This window comes from Ambystoma mexicanum, chromosome 4q (genome assembly GCF_040938575.1).
Source record: "Ambystoma mexicanum isolate Mex_15411 chromosome 4q, UKY_AmexF1_1, whole genome shotgun sequence".
Lineage (NCBI taxonomy): Eukaryota > Metazoa > Chordata > Amphibia > Caudata > Ambystomatidae > Ambystoma > Ambystoma mexicanum.
In genome coordinates this window covers 255,116,033-255,132,396 of record NC_090928.1, presented here as the reverse complement: position 1 = coordinate 255,132,396, position 16,364 = coordinate 255,116,033, and the positions used below count along the sequence as shown (strand labels likewise).

At 46.7% G+C, this 16,364-nt stretch overlaps 1 protein-coding gene across 1 annotated transcript in view; it reads left to right on the top strand.

Annotated features, from left to right (window-relative positions):
* The window catches only part of LOC138467651 (glycogen phosphorylase, brain form), a 760,591-nt gene extending 746,871 nt beyond the window's left edge, over positions 1 to 13,720 (top strand). The window contains exon 20 of the mRNA XM_069607828.1: positions 10,663 to 13,720. Coding sequence (XP_069463929.1) covers positions 10,663 to 10,815 — 153 coding nt within the window. The 3' untranslated portion in view covers positions 10,816 to 13,720. The remainder of the gene's footprint in view (positions 1 to 10,662) is intronic.
* Positions 13,721 to 16,364: the final 2,644 nt, after the last annotated feature.

Genomic DNA, 16,364 nt, shown 5'->3' with positions numbered 1-16,364 from the left:
ATAAGTCTGTCAGGTCTCGTTCTGCGGTCAAGAGCTTGGTACAGGGGAAAGTGAAAAGTCTGAGGAGTCTACTCTTGTGTCAGGTTGATAATTCGTGTCTGGTTCTTCATTAATTGCTTTACCTAAGTCTGCATAATCAGATGGTAAGTTTTGACATGTCTCCAGGACTGGATTGCGACTTATAGACCCGGCTCTTAGGACTGTATGAGTGCTTTGTTGTACCGTATATAACTTGGTTGAGCCTTTCCTGGAACTTGATGCAAGTTTGGGCTCTGCCATATCCTTGAGTGTCTAGCCATGGATAAGCTTCCATTGGGATTTCAAAGAAAAGTGCTTTGACAGAATGTATCATTTCAATCTTTGCCGGGTATAATTAGTTAATTAATATTTTATTATGCGCTTAATACCGAAGACAGATCTCTAAGCACAGGACCGGGATTCAAACCTGCGTTTCTCTGTGTGGTCTTGCTTCCAAGACAAGCATGTCGTTGCCCCTGAGCTATCGTCGTCCTCCCGTATAGAAGCATATCATTTATTCTGGGGTGTTGTAATGTTCTTTTGTTTTCAATGAAGGTGCTTCTAACTTTTTGCCCTTTTTGTGTGTAATCTGGCAATAGGGGCAGAGGGCTTTTTCCCCAATGAATTTTGGATTCATTTCTGCTACTTCTCAGAATTGCTTCCCTGTCTTTGTAACGTTGGCAGTAATTGCTTTTGGGAGGGCTCTTTTCTGATGAGTGCCCCATGAGCTCTTCCACGAGTGAGACTGATACAAGCTGGAAACATGAAATGAGGGCCAGTATTGAGTCAATTAGATGGACTATTAATGTCAGATCATAAGGGCAAATGGACCATCGATCTTGTCTAGCATCTCACTTTTCTTAGCTTCTTTCTCCGTGGTATTTGTTATCCGACATATAGCTATACATTCCCAAGGAGCCTACTTAGAGCAGGACTCCCCTTCTAGCCAGATACACAGGTTTGATATTGCTGCCCTTTTCTAAGGTGTACGCCTCATATATGTCTCTCCTCCCACAGGCCTGGGCGCTCCGTCTTCTCGGTATAGCCCAGGGCTTCCCTAGAGTACACCACTCTGTATTCAACTTTGCAAAGCAGTATTGACACTTTACTGTGCTACAGCTGGAGAAAGGTGATGTGATCTAGCATGCAACGTTTTGTCCTCGGAGGACTCACTCTGCAGATGTGCAGATGGGAAAGATATGGTTCTCATAAGTCGTTCCTGCAACATCATTAGGGAAGAGTTGCTCCTCAAACACGTACTTGTGTGTAGCGAAACAAGGTCTCCATTACAGTATCACACTACCTTTTGTAGGCACATTCACATACAGTCAACAGATATTTCTGACCTATTTGTTGGCCTTAAGAGTTTTAGGCATGCTCAGGCAACTTGTACAAGCACCAAGTGAAACAGGATCCGATATAGACACAGGATCTCCCCTGTCCGTAGCGGAGCTCTGCAGCTTCACGTCCTTGCTTGGCTACATTGACCACGCCTCCCGGTTTTTACTTCATTATATCTTTGAGTCTCTGCTCCATAATTTTAGCGAGAGAGAACTGAACAATCCACGCCTGTTATAATCTGCCGGATACCACACACGCTAATCCACTGGGTGTTGTCCACTATATGTCTGCTGTGTTGACATGGAAATGTTTCTGAATAAATACATAGGACGTTGCAAATAACTGCCCCCACAGCACACACCCTAACCTGCCATTAAAGTGCCTTTCTATGCACAGGAACACCATACAAATCTATGCACTTTGTCCTACGCTCTAGAGCAAAAAATAACTATGTGACCAACCTATATATTTAAACATTTTATTATTTACAAATCATTTAAATAAATTACTGGTTCTGGTATAAAAACTGTTATAAGCAGATTTAAATATTTATTTCTGTAAGATTGTATATCTACCATTAATTTACAAACAAAATGCATTTCCAATACCAGGAGCTCTTACACAAATGACTTAATAACAAGTTGTAAATAATTGGGCAGTAATTAATCCTATAACCAGTTTCATCAGTTATGCAATAAAATCATTTTAGTGATTTAGAGCTGCCACTGAGCGAACTATGCTCATTTCGCCTTGAACTTTGGATTTATTTAAAAATAAATAGTTGTCTGCCGCTTGTGGTATGTAGTTTAATTCCCCTAGTCTCCCTCAACCCTTTTCCGCCTTTCCTTCCTGACTCCCGCCTCCCGCTCCACCCCGTCCCCTGATTGGGCCTGCTGCCCCATTGAAACAACGAGAAGGGTGTAATCCTCCTCTGGCCATCGTGGCATTTAGAGCTGGCGCTGAGGGTACTGGTAAGTGCCCTGTACTTGTGCTGAGCTCTGCTCATTTTGCCTCAAACTTTGGATTTATTTAAAAATAAATCATTGTCTGCTGATTGCGGCATGTAGTTTAATTCCCCATGTCGCCCTCAACCCTCTTCCGCCTTTCCATTCTGACTCCCACCTCCCACTCCACCCCAGTCCCCTGATTGGGCCTGCTGCCTCACTTAAGTCAGGACCACAGGGCAGCCCACTGCCCGTGCAGCTCTGTCGGCAAAGGGCCCCAAGGCAAAGGCAGCTCCTGAAGAAGCAGCACCAGGCCATGTTTGCCCATGTTTGCCTGTGAAGCCAGCCATCAAGTAGCAGCGACTGAAAGGGTAGGTGTGATTTGGTGAGGAGTACAGCAATCACTGTATTCCAGCGAAGCCCCACCACTCTTATTACCCTAAGCACACCCACCTTAGTGACACAATTCATTAGTTTCTCCATCATTGCTATATGGTAAAGATGTCTCTCTGTTGACTGCTGACTCTCAAATGTAGGTGTCCTCTCCAGCTGCCCAATAGTCTCAAATCAAACTACTTGTTAATTTGCTAATTAGTCCCTAATCTACGTGCTGCCGCATTTATTGCTGAATCCCACATATCAGGCGCTTTTATCCTTTTATCTAGGTATCCCTAATGTGAGCGTTTTATCACTGACTGTTGTGTTTCAAACCTAGGTGTCACTGTATTCATTGTTGAGTCCCATATTCAGGCATTGTCCCCATTTATCCAGATACCCCAAATTCAAGAGTTTTATCACTGACTGTTGTGTTTCAAACCTAGGTGTCACTGCATTTATTGTTGAGTGCCAAGTTTAGGAGTTTCTCATTTTATCTAGGTACGCCAAATTCTAACATTTTATCACTGACTGTTCTAGGTGTCCCTGCATTTACTGCTGAGTCCCAAGTTTAGGAATTTCTCCTTTTATCTAGGTACCCCAAATGCAAGCATTTTATCACTGACTGTTGTGTTTCAAACCTAGGTGTCACTGCATTTACAATTGAGTCCCAAGTTTAGGAGTTTCTCCTTTTATCTAGGTATCCCAAATTCTAACCTTTTATCACTGACTGTTGTGTTTCAAACCTAGGTGTCACTGCATTTACTGTTGAGTCCCAATTTTAGGAGTTTCTCCTTTTATCTAGGCACTGCAAATTCAAATGTTTTATGACTGACTGCTGTGTTTCAAACCTAGGTGTCACTGCTTAAGTCCCAATTTCAGATATTTCTCTTTTTATCTAGGTATCCAAATTTGAGCGTATTATCACTTTCTGTTGTGTTTCAAACCTAGGTATCACTGCATTTACTGTTGAGTCCCAAGTTTGTGGGAGTTTCTCCTTTTATCTAGGTACCCCAAATTCTAGCGTTTTATAACTGACTGTTGTGTTTCAAACCTAGGTATCGCTGTATGCATCGTCGAAACCCAAGTTTAGGATTTTTTGTGATTATCTAGGAATCTCAAGTTTGAGCATGTTTTCACTGACTGCTGTGTTTCGAACATAGGTACCTCAGATGTATGCGTCTCCACACACTAATCAGGCTCTCTCACAACTAGCCGGTCCCACTTACAGCAGTTCCCACCTTCAGATGCTCCAAGCCCCCTCCAACCCGCCCACCTTCGAGCCAGACCCTAACATGTCTATGACGACCAACACACACTCAAGCCAGACACACCAACCACCAAGATCACCACCTCTCACACCATTTTCCTATCCACCAGTTCCACACTCACCCAGAATCATACAATCACACACTTCCACTCACCACACACCTCCCCACTCACATACAAGAGGAGCAGTCAGGCACTCTTGAATACACCCCTTCCGCCCTACACCCTTCACCCTTGCACCCTCTTTCTTGAACCCAGTACAACACTCACCCAGAATCACTCACACACATACTACCACTCACTACACACTGCCCCACTCACATACAAGAGGAACTCTCAGGCACTCCGGAATACACCCCTTCCACTCTTCACCCTTGCACCCTCTTTCTTGAACCCAGTACCACACGCACCCAGAATCACTCACACACACTGGCACTCACCACACACCTTCCCACTCACATACAAGAGGTGTTGTCAGGCACTACGGAATACACCCCTTCCGCCCTACTCTCTTCACCCTGGTACCCTCCTTCTTGAACCCATCTTACACACTGCAAGACCTTCGCACCACCATTCCATCCACTCAAAACCTACACACACACAGATCCAACACCACCACCATGCACCACACTCCCTCCCAGAGGAGCTCTCTGGGCCACCAAGAACCACCCTCTTCCTACCCACTCCCATCTACCTCTGCAGACCCTGCACTCATCTACAATCCTTCCTTCCCGCCCAACTTTCCAGATAACTCACAACCTCCCACAACCTCTCAGCGGCCACCCTCAAACTCTCAGACCAGAGGAGCATTCTGGTGCACCCAGAATCAACGGAACCCTGTCCTGCTCTCAGCAATCCCTCCCCTCCACCTCCCACCTCCCTAAACGGCCCTCATAGGCGGGAGGCTTTCTCCAACCCAGGGCCTCTCACTGCCCAGCGTTCAACTCTAAGACCAGAGGAGTCCTCTGGCGCTCCAAAAAACACTGCCCCACCACCAACACAACCCTTGCACCTACCTTTGGGAACACACCCTGCACAGCTCTCCCTCCACTCCTGTCCCTCGCTCCCACAGCCAGAACCCCAAGGACCACCTTGCATCACTCTCCATCTATCTCTTATATGAGAGGAGCCCCCCTTCAGCCCATATTCCACATCTCACCTTCCGCATCCTCCAACCACACACCCTCCCTCACCCACATCTATGACAAGGCCCACACACTCTCCAACTCCACACCCGAGAAATCCCAATGGTGGTGTGACAGCCAATGGCCAACCTCCCCGCTCTCCAGATCTATCCCCTCCACCACCTCTGGTGCTATGCCCACCTCCATTGCGCAAAACAAACCCCCCTCAACTAACATACCCCCCCAACCTCCCTTCCTCCCCATCACAACGACCACCACCAATAGACAACCTCCGGCCATTCCCTTCCCTTACCTCAGCATGGCATGTCTTGCCCTTTCCCGAACCATCGCCTCAACCCCCTTTCCCGCAGACCGCCCCACCCTCTCAGACACTCCTTTAGCACCCAATCCAACAAAACTCAGAGGAAGAGGCTGCCCCTTGCCCTCTACTCTACATGCCTCACAAGCCCTGCATTGTTCGACCCACCTCTCTTTTCCAAGCTCCAATACCACGTCTACTCTGTCACCCCTGTCCACCACTTCCCGCCTTGAACACAGCCTCTCCCCCCTCTTTCCCATGCATCCGGATCATCTTTCCTTCTCCTATCCACTGGGCACCATTCAGTAACAGCACCAAGCCTGACACAACCAAACAACCCAGCTCCTTTCACCACCCTCCCCCCTCAAACCTTTGAGCCACTTGCATATAAACAGACTGGCCATCCTGTGCCACTACTTGGCTGAAGACCTGCAACCGCCTGCCCTCTCTTCCCGGTCTCGAACCACCCGCTGACCTCTACACACCCACAAACAGCATCCCCGCTCCTGACCAACTCTACCCCCCCCCCCCAAGTACATTTTATGACCCACTACACCCTCTCCCCACCACCACAATCATCCTACCGGCCACACTGACCATCCCACACCTGCCAGCCTCGGACAACCGGGAAAACACTGCCCCACAACTCCTCACAGAGTCACATGCCTACTTTTCAATGCCCGCTGTGTGGCTAAAAAAAGACACAGCATCTACGATCTCCTAACCTCTGAGAAACCTGATCTCATCTTCATCACGGAAACCTGGTTCTCGGACAACCTCAAATCAATAGCTCATGAAAAATTCCGAACTGCACACTCATCACCCAGAACAGACCCTCTAGAGGAGGGGGATTAGCCAGCCTCCACAAACCTCACATCTCTATCACCTCCAAAGAAGCACAACCCAGAACAACTAACTGTAAATCCCTTCTAGTCAAACTCTCTCTCCTCTCTACTCTCTCACACAGCTTCCTACTCATCTACAGGCCCCCCGGATACAACAGACATTTCGCCATCAGCCTATGTGACTCTCTAGCGGCCCCAACAATTATCCAACCTGCACTCAACATACTGGAGGACTTCAATATCTGGTTCGACGTGCCCAACAACTCCATGACCCTGCCCCTAGTCGACAGCCTAGAGGCACTCAACCTCACCCAGCATATCACAGGGCCCACGCACACGCCTGGCAACATTCTTGATGCGGTCTTCAGCTCCTCCAACCTCATCTCCACGTTCAATCCCAAACCCCTCATCTGGACTGACCACTCTGCCATACCTTTCTCTCTCCTCACACTGCTGCCACCCCCCAAGGCCGCTGCTATCCCCAAATCTCAGTTCAAGGGCTGGAACAAGGTCAAGGTACTACCAGACCTGGCTGGGGTGTTTCTACACACCCTCCCTTTGCTCCAAGCCACAGATGGACCCTTACCCATAGAGCTCTTCGACGACTGGCTAAATGACGCACTCCTTCCCCTAACCCCATCCAAGTCTGCTCCCTCCCGCATAGGACCTATCCCCAAATGGTACACCCCTCACCTGAAGACTCTCAAAAGCCAACACCACTCCCTTGAGTGCAAATAACGAGCCTCCAGAACCTCGGAAAGCAAATCCGTACTTGCCCAACATCAGCAAAACTACAAATCAGAGATACGGAAGGCCAAAAAAGCCTATTATAATAAAAGGATCTTGGCCTTGCTGTACACATTCTACTGATCATCAGAGAATTCTAAAACCCTTACTGCAGCGCAAGCCCGACTGCCTCATCACAAATGCTCTGCAACTCCCTCTCTGAACATTTCCACAAAAAGCCCTAAACAAGATGGCAACCCTCAATGCCAAGCTCTCCATCCTGTCCACCCGCCCAACACCCGCTCTTCAAGAACCAACCATCCTCCCCCCAGGAACCCTTTGTTCTGCTCCTTTAACCCTATCTCGAGTGAGGAGTTCCTCAAACTACTATCCGACAGCCAACCTTCCCGCTCCCCTCTCAATCCTTGAACCGCTTCTCTCCTCAAAGAAATCTTCACCTCCACTTGCGCACAGAGAACTGGCGAGGTCCATTCTTAATGACTCCCCCACCTCTGGCAACTTCCCAGAATCCTTCAAAAACTTCATATGTCAAATCTCTGCTAAAAAAGCATGCTTCAACCCTTTCCTACTAATCAACTACAGGCCCATCTCAAACACCCGATTCCTGGCAAAACTCCTCAACCGCACTGCATATTCACAGCTCAATGGTTTTGTGGAATCAAACAATCTCCTAGAGGTTTCCGTCCACGCCACGGAACAGAAACCACACTGATCTCTATCTGGGATGACCTCAAAGTCACAGCAGACTCAGAATGGTGTGCAGCACTTGTTCTTCTTGACCTCTTGTCAGCGTTTGACACCATTAACCACATTATCCTCCTTAACAGACTGCGCTCCCTAGGAATACGAGATTCAGTGCTCACCTGGATCGCCTCATTCCTCACTAATAGAAAGCAAATCACCCATCCCCCCTTTTTTCTCCCCTGCACGCCTAGTGAACACTGGAGCACCCCAAGGCACCTGCCTCTCTCTCCGTCTCTTCATCCCTTACATGACCCCCCTGCCCAGGATTATCCGCTCACACAACCTCACCTGCCATAACTATGCAGATGGCACACAAATCATCATAAGAATTCCTAAATCGACCGCCTACCCTCGTCCTGACCTAACAGCATGTTTCACTGACATTGACCATTGTATGATGACCAACCATTTCCTTCTGAACCCAGGGAAAACCTGAGATAATTGCCCTATTTCCCCAACCAACTCCCTGGCCACCCTCACTCAGCCCCCATTACCCCTCTTATCCCAATCACCACCACTTTCGAAAACCTTGGCTGAAAATGGACTCGGACCAAACTCTGTCTCACCACATCAACAATGCATCCAAATCTTGCCATTTCCACCTTAGGCTCCTGAAGCGCATCTTCCCTTACCTCACCTACCCAAAAAGACTGCCCGCAATTATGTCCATTATCATGTCTAGACTTGATTATAGTACAAAACTCGGCTCCCAGACTGCTTCTTGCATTGGGACTAAGGGACCACATCTCACCTGCTCTCCCCACCCTACACTGGCTCCCAATCGAACGCACGGCCACCTTGAAATTCCTAAGTATTACCAACGGAGCGGTGCACAAAGCAGGCCCCAAATTCCTACAAGAAAAGATTATGCCTTACCACCCAACTAGCACCCTAAGGTCAAGCACTGCCCTCTTCCTAGTGGTCCCCACCTCCAATTCGGCCAGGATCGGAGGGACCGCATACTCAACCCTGGCGCCAACTTTGTGGAACTCACTGCCTCCCCGCATTAGACACAGCGAAGACTAGATGGCTCTCTGGAATGCACCCAAAACCTGAATCTTCACCTAAAAACGCATATGGGAATGCCTGACCGCTCAACCTACCACCACGACAAAGAAATGGGTTAGTAACCCACTCAATACAGGCCCTTTTATATAATCTCAGGCCAGACGATATCTACTCCCATTATCGGAAGCCTTTGCCCCAGACTTGAAACCCGAATCGTAGTAGTACCAATGTACATGACGGAAATTAATCATTGCCTTCTCCCATCAGGAATACTGTACACTCTGAGGCCTAGAGATATCTATCTCCAATAATGTGGACGGGTTGTGCTAGATTCGTAACCCAAGCACCAATAGCATTGTTGAACTTGATCAATGCCATGCAATTATGCACTACGCTATCAGTCCAAGAAATGGCCATGCTTGCTCATCTTACTCATCTGGAAATCCATGAGCAGAACTAGATACTGGGTGCCATCTAGCACTTATTTGCTAATCGCACCTATCAGAGAATGTATTTAGCAGAACTACCTCCTGGGAATCTATCAAAACTACCAACCCAAGCACTAATAGCACTTATGAACTTGATTACTGCCCTGCAGTAATGCACTTCGCTATCAGTCCAGAAATGCCCTTGCTTGCTAATCCTACTCATCCAGAATTCCCTGAGCAGAACTATATCCCAAGGACCGTCCAGCACTTATTCTTTGCTAATCCCAACTATCTGGGAATACATTTAGCAGAACTACCAACCGAGGACATCTCTAGCACCTATACAGCAACAACATGATGTGGGACAGATTTGCCTGTCACCGCCGATCAGTCTTCGCCAAAGCAATTTGACCCAACAAGACAAAGGGAGGACCTTAGCCTAACAGCCCGAACCCAAAGGGAGATACCAACCCCTTGACAGGAACTGGAAGCTCAACAGGGAGCAGGGTCCCCCTGAAAAGTACACGGGCACTAAAACACTCAATTATACTAGCTCTTTCCTCTGCACCAGCAAATAACAGAATGCAGCTATACCCCTCGATTAATTCGGCCTAGCTGCACACATATTAATACACCCCCATGATCTCCTCAACAGTCTTTAGAACGCAGCTATAGCCCTCGGAATCGGCCTAGCTGCATGCAAAATGTAATTCATAAACTACAGCGCCACCAGGATACAGCTACCCAAGCCCATTGGCCTAGCTGTACACATTCTACTGATCTCACACAACCACCACACCACACCTAGCACTAGTATGCAGCTACACATCACTTATTTGACACTAGATGCACACAAACCAAGTGCACCCAAGCACGTTTACTACATTACTCTCTCCACTGACCTGGACTGTGGTCCCCGATGGCGTTCAACCCACAGCGCTTTGGGATCATACCAATTGTAAAAGGCACTATAACATAACATAAAATCCATGTTCACAGACCAAGATACATCAGGGATACTCCGTTTTCATCGATAAACAGATCCTAATAATCTCCAAAATCAGACTCATTGAAGGTAGTGTCCTCCAAGCACTGCGGTTGACTTTATTTTTCTAGGCTACACCTCACTGATTATAACCAATGTGTCTGAAACATGTCTGGGTTTGCATGTGGTTTCATCCAAAAGGGATACGACTTAGCAATTAGAACAGGTCTGCCCCTTTTCGGGTGGGACACAGCCTGATTTACATATGGTCCTTCCAATTCCAAAATGGCTTGGCAGGCGGAAAAACTATGGTCTGAAGGGTTGCCCAGATCAATGCCAGAGGTTATGACTCATTCAAAATCTTCCAGACATCAATCTCGTGTGTTGGTACAATCACTGAAGGGATTCCCATACTGACTGATATGCATTGACCAAAACACTCTGACCATTTCTTCCTTCAGATTTCCATGACTTCACAGAACGATATTGAAACATATTTTCTCCTCTGCTTTCAGAATTCCAAAGAGTGGACAAAGAAAGTCATCAAGAACATTGCTTCTTCCGGAAAGTTTTCCAGTGACAGGACAATCTCCGAATATGCAAGAGAAATATGGGGAGTGGAACCCTCCGCTGAGAAGATTCCACCTCCGAACATCCCCAGGGATTGATAGGCTGGATGTGCCATAGGACGGTATGCCTCTGGCGGTGGCAGCCTCGTTCGTGCAGGATTAGTGAACTTGTAGTTTGTCGTCAACTTTCCATCTGTAGGATCCCACACATAAGCAGATGGTCTTGTCTTTGTGAAGCATTTTGCCGTCTGTCTGAGAGAGTGAGTAGTATGAATCGACGTAGGAACTCAGGTTTTAAGAGAGGAGGGCTTTGGTGGAAATAGCAAAACTAGGGATTGTTAAAATGACTGCCTTGTTTGCTGTTATAATACAACATAAATGCTTAAAATACCTGATGGCACGGGAGAAGCTCCACTTGCTAAAATGGGAACTCCTGCCACTAATAGAGTACTTAGAATTCTGTGTGATTACATGCTCCGAGTGATGATTTGTCAACACTTTTTTTTTATTACTCTATCTTTTTATGTGTCACAATTTCTGCCAATATCTAAAAATTATTTCTGAATGCAAGTATTCAAAATAGCGCAGTTCTAATAAAACAGGCCGCTGCCTAACACACTCTTACTGCTCACACCTGCTTCCTGTGAGTTTCCTGCACCACTAGTTTCTCGTGTCTTTGCCACAATGTGCAACTTTCCACTTCCTCCTTCCTCCTTCAGGACACTGCCCAAGAGTCTAGACTTTAGGATATCCACACCACTATGGCCTGGCGGATAGCTCAATAGCATCATACTCACCTTGAGAACAGCACATGGTCATGCAACTTGGGGTTGTCATCCCTTGAGGCCGACTAAGCCCTTCGTCCTGCCAAGGTCAAGTACCACGAGTGGGTAGTCATGGTGACACCAATTACAGTGCTTGAGAACTGGAAGAATCCAGCATGTAGAGCTATATACTATTTTCATTTTGAAGCCCAGCTGCTATCTCTCCTTCAAGCTTCCTCGATTTTCTGCGACCAATGGAGAGATCCTTGTGACCCCCAACTTCTCCCTACCAGGTGCTATTGCATACACCCAACATCCCTTCTCCATCCCATTGTGTGAGTGCTCCACCCAATCTTTCGCACCTCATCTCTGCTGTGAGGGTGCGCGGCCTCTCTTTCTCCGGCCTTCTCAGCCAACAGTCCTATTCATCTAAATTCATCGAGGAGACCCACGTAAAATACCTCCCTCCCCATGTTCATTCCCCACACAATTCAGACAGGAAAAACCTTGTTGATTTCACTTCAGTGCAATTCTCCCCTAAGTTCTGAATCGTAGAAGCATAGGCAGCTCTAAAGACTCGCTAATCTACAGTCCCACGTGTGACTTTCTTGAAATATTTTTGAACTTTGAAAACAGCCTGTTGCAGCAACATCTGCTCAGACACAAGAAGGGCCGTGGTCAAATGCAACAGGTTCCATTGTAATGCAGATGTTCCGATATTTTGTGCCTGTATTCTGTGCATCAAAATGGGAACTTGCACAAAAGAAGATTGACAAATCAGCCACTACCTTTAAAAAAAAGCTATAATAAATAAAGACAGGCTCCCCCAGGAAGCATACATCTCTACTTTAAGTCGAGCAAGCCAACATTCATCTAACAAAGTTGCCTTTTGGTCATAAGAAAGTGGCAGGAAGAAAGCTAACATTTCCTGATCGGTTAAATACAATAGCACTTTTCTTTACCTTAACAGCCCTTATTTATTCTGAAATAAAGTTCATGGAGTTGACTTTAAAAAAAAGGACCTATCGGTGTCTTCCATCCCTTGTGTTGTGAGGTCCTCCATCTTCTCTAGTTGTCGAAATGACAGGCCATTGACACAGCTCTGCCTCCTCCAGTCTCTGGAAGTATTTGATGGAACAGCTCCACGCTGTCTCATCTCCAGGTGTGCCTGAACATATGTTAATGTTTACCTCAGTTTCCAAGTACTAGAGCCATAGTTGGGATTCAGTTTATAAATAGAAATAATTTTCACCACAAAATGAATTGTAGTGTATTTGACAATAGACGTTTTTCAAACTCATGAATGTTGAATAGACTGCATTTCTAAAAGCCCAGGGCTTCTGCTTTATTTGAAAGATATTTGGAGCTATTGAGAAATATATATTTTTGTGTTCAGCACGTATGGAATGGGAGTCGTCCAGTCCTTAAGAGCTACAACTACTCCATGTTTTCAGGATATCCGAACAAACTGCATTTGGTGACTCAAGATGGGTGTTAGCTACATAGTGGTTATCCTAAAAACCAGGTGTGGTTGGGACTCTCGAGGACCACACAGGGAGACCCCTGTGTAGTGAGAGCCAGAGAGACCATGTTCTAGCCTTGAAATGAATCTAAGCTGTGTTCAGCTTAATGCTTCCATAACACAGAATTGCTTCCATGGTAAAGCTTGGGAACGGGAATGGGCGCCACGGCCCAAGATGCACCAGAAAGCCTCTGTGGTCTATGAACACCTTCAGGGAGGTGCACAAGGCGGTGAGAAGGAATTACTACCACGTGAAGCCCCAGCATATGTCTCTAGGAATAGATAATTCAAGAAACATTGTTTTCTGACAGCAAGTGCAATAGATAAACGTGGACTGAATGAACAATGAATGTCATTACAAAGGCAAGTCTATTTCACATTTGCTGCTGGTTGTTTTGTGTGTGTGTGTGCTTAAGTACAGTAATTATGATTTGGAAATGCACATATATTACGAGGCTGGTTCTTGCTGCAGGAATTGGAAATGTTCCCTAAAATTATAAAGTATATGTTTCTAAAATACTTGTGTCAGATATTAGGATACCGAGACTCCACATTGCCGTCCGGCAGTTACTACATCCATGTTACTGTAGCAAGGGACCAGTCCCAATTAAGCGTTGTCAATGTGGCTGGATGCACTCTACCCAGCGGTTTGTTGGAGTGCAATGTTTCAGTGTCTCTGTGTCTGTCCCCTATGTGTTAATAAAAGCAGTCAATAATATTATTATGTGTCAATTTCTTGAAACATTTGCACTGTGATGAGCTTTTATACTTCACCAGTTAATGATGTAGTGGGTCCGGGGACCAAGGTTTGGCGGAAGACAAGTAAGTGCTGAGTTCACAACATGCCTCATTACGAGGTTGGCGGTAACCCACTGGTGCTACCGGTGCCAATCTTGTAGCACCATTGCACCACCTGATATCCTGGTGCCACCAGGATATTCCAGGTGGCATCAGGCCGGGATATCAGGCGGTGGAAAGTGGAAGTCCCCATTTCCGTGGACTCTGTGGGAATTGGGACACGGAAGCGCCAGCACTGCTGCTAACGGTGCCTGTGCTTCCGTGAAAACCATGCCTGCGGGGGCCGGTGCTCTGGCAGGTCAGACCTGTGGCCTCTGCAGGCATTCTTGTAGTCTGGCGGTCCGGAAAAGGGTGCCGGTACGTTGCTACCGGCACCCTTATTTCCAGACCGCCAGGCTTGTAATGAGGCCTGTTTTCCAGCCCTGGGTCTGTGCTAGGAAGACAAGGGGGTACGAAGAAAGTAATTGGGGAGCGTTTTGCAATTGGAAAAGTGGCTTCTAACTGTTAGACAAAAGTCTAACCGGTCTTAGGCACAACAATAGAAAGAGGAAAAGCTGTTTGTTTAAAATCCAGTTGGAATCTGAGAATCCTAATTCGATTGGCCGGTTGTCCTCCTGCTGACTCTTGACAAGAACCTGCTCATGTGACTCCCTCTTTGGATATATCTACCAGCTGCTAACCCTTGTTAGAATCAGAAGCAAGTCTTTGTGGCTGGGAGAACAACCAAGTAGTAACTTTGTCACACCTCAGGATGCCACTGACTGTTTCAATTCTATTTGTAACTTTTCAGCAGTTTTGAACATTATTGTATAATCTATAATCAATGTTTGTTGAGTGGAGGGTAATGCTTGGATTCTGCCACAGCGGTCCAGAATGAAGAGGGTTTCCTGCATATTGGAGCCTAAATGAGAACCCATTCACCTTGCAGTAAGAATCAAATCTAGTCCAGGATGCTGCTTTGCTTTCCAATACAAAATGTGTTTTTAGTGTGGATATGGTCCTATAAGAAGATCCTCTTTCAAAACACAGTTTTCCTGTGGTCCCTTGTGCCAAAATGGGAGGGAGGAGGTCATCTGAATTACAAATAACAATAAACTGCTTTTTTATAGAGTGTTTCGGTCCAGATTCCTCCCGCTTCTAGACATTGTAGTGAGAGCTGTTAATCTTACCCAATTTAATGATTCTCAATGTATCAATCTCGGAAGGACAGGCGGGCTGCCTCCGCCTGTTGGGATTCAAACCTACGTCCTGCAGGCTGTAAGCAAATCGAAGGGGTAGCACTTAAGTCACTTCCCCCATGCACAAGCTGCAAATACACCTACATATCCCCGGCTATCACACCTGCACCCAGGTTGGACTCTGCTGGATAGGTGTCTCCCAGCCTACACAGCAGAACGTGAGCAGCCCAATACCAGAGTCCTGGCTCACACAGCACCGGACACCGCATACAGTAGCCGCCTCTGTCTACCCAATCCTAAACTCACTTTAGTGACAAGCTTGCAACCCCAGTTCAGCATCCCTTCGGTCCAGAGGCTGCAGGATGTCAATGAACAGTCACTGATTACAGGTACAAACCAGCAAGAGCATAAGGCGTGCTCATTTATGAAACAACCACTAGTCAGATTGGTAAACTGAAGGGGTTGCTAGAACATAAACTAAACCATACGGTCCAAGCATCCTATCTCACTATATAGCAGAATTACACTTTTGAAAACGTTGGTAGGGCCCAAACTATTGTATTTTTTCAATACTATCCCAATATGGCCAAGGCAAACGTTTTTTTACCAGGCTACGAACACTGGCAGTGCGATTCGTATGTGGGGGTGGAACTGCCGGCATGAAGTGGGAATCCCTGATGGAGCCATAGAATAGGGGCAGCCTGGCAGCCCGGCAGCCCCAGATTTCGAACTATATTACCTGGTAGCCTAGGCGCATTTTGCAAGGTATTGGTATGGAGCAGACATGGAAGCACCACACAAGAAATTGGAGAGAACTATGGGGCGGCGTCTCCGGCTGATCTCAAATCGGTCATACTAAGTGACCATTATGTAGATTCATGCCCGTATGACCCAGTGCGCACCACAGTGGACGCATGAAGACGAATAAACGGCAGACTGGGCATGATCAATCCATACTGCAGCAGCATCCCACTATGCAACTGCCCGGTTCCCCCCCCCCCCCTCGTTTGATGTAGATATCCAAACGACATAGGACCTGGGCAAAGAAATGAAACTAGGCAACCTTTATCCGGGGGGTAGGTTCGTCACTATAGAAGAATTTAAAGCTAAGCTAGGAGACAACCCAGTACGGGTGCTGAAATACTATCGTATGTGTGCAGCCATAAAAAAGAAATGGCCGTCGTTCCCGCAGGAACCTGAACCAAGTGAATGCATTGAGATGGTGAGACTGGGGGACAATAAAAAGGGTCTAATAGCAAGAATATGGGAAAGGCCAACAGAGTGCAGTGAGACTGAAATGGGAAAGACATACCGAAACCACAATAGATGATACTAAATGGCAGAACTACTGTAACCTTACAAAAGAAGTCTCGTTAAATGCACGAC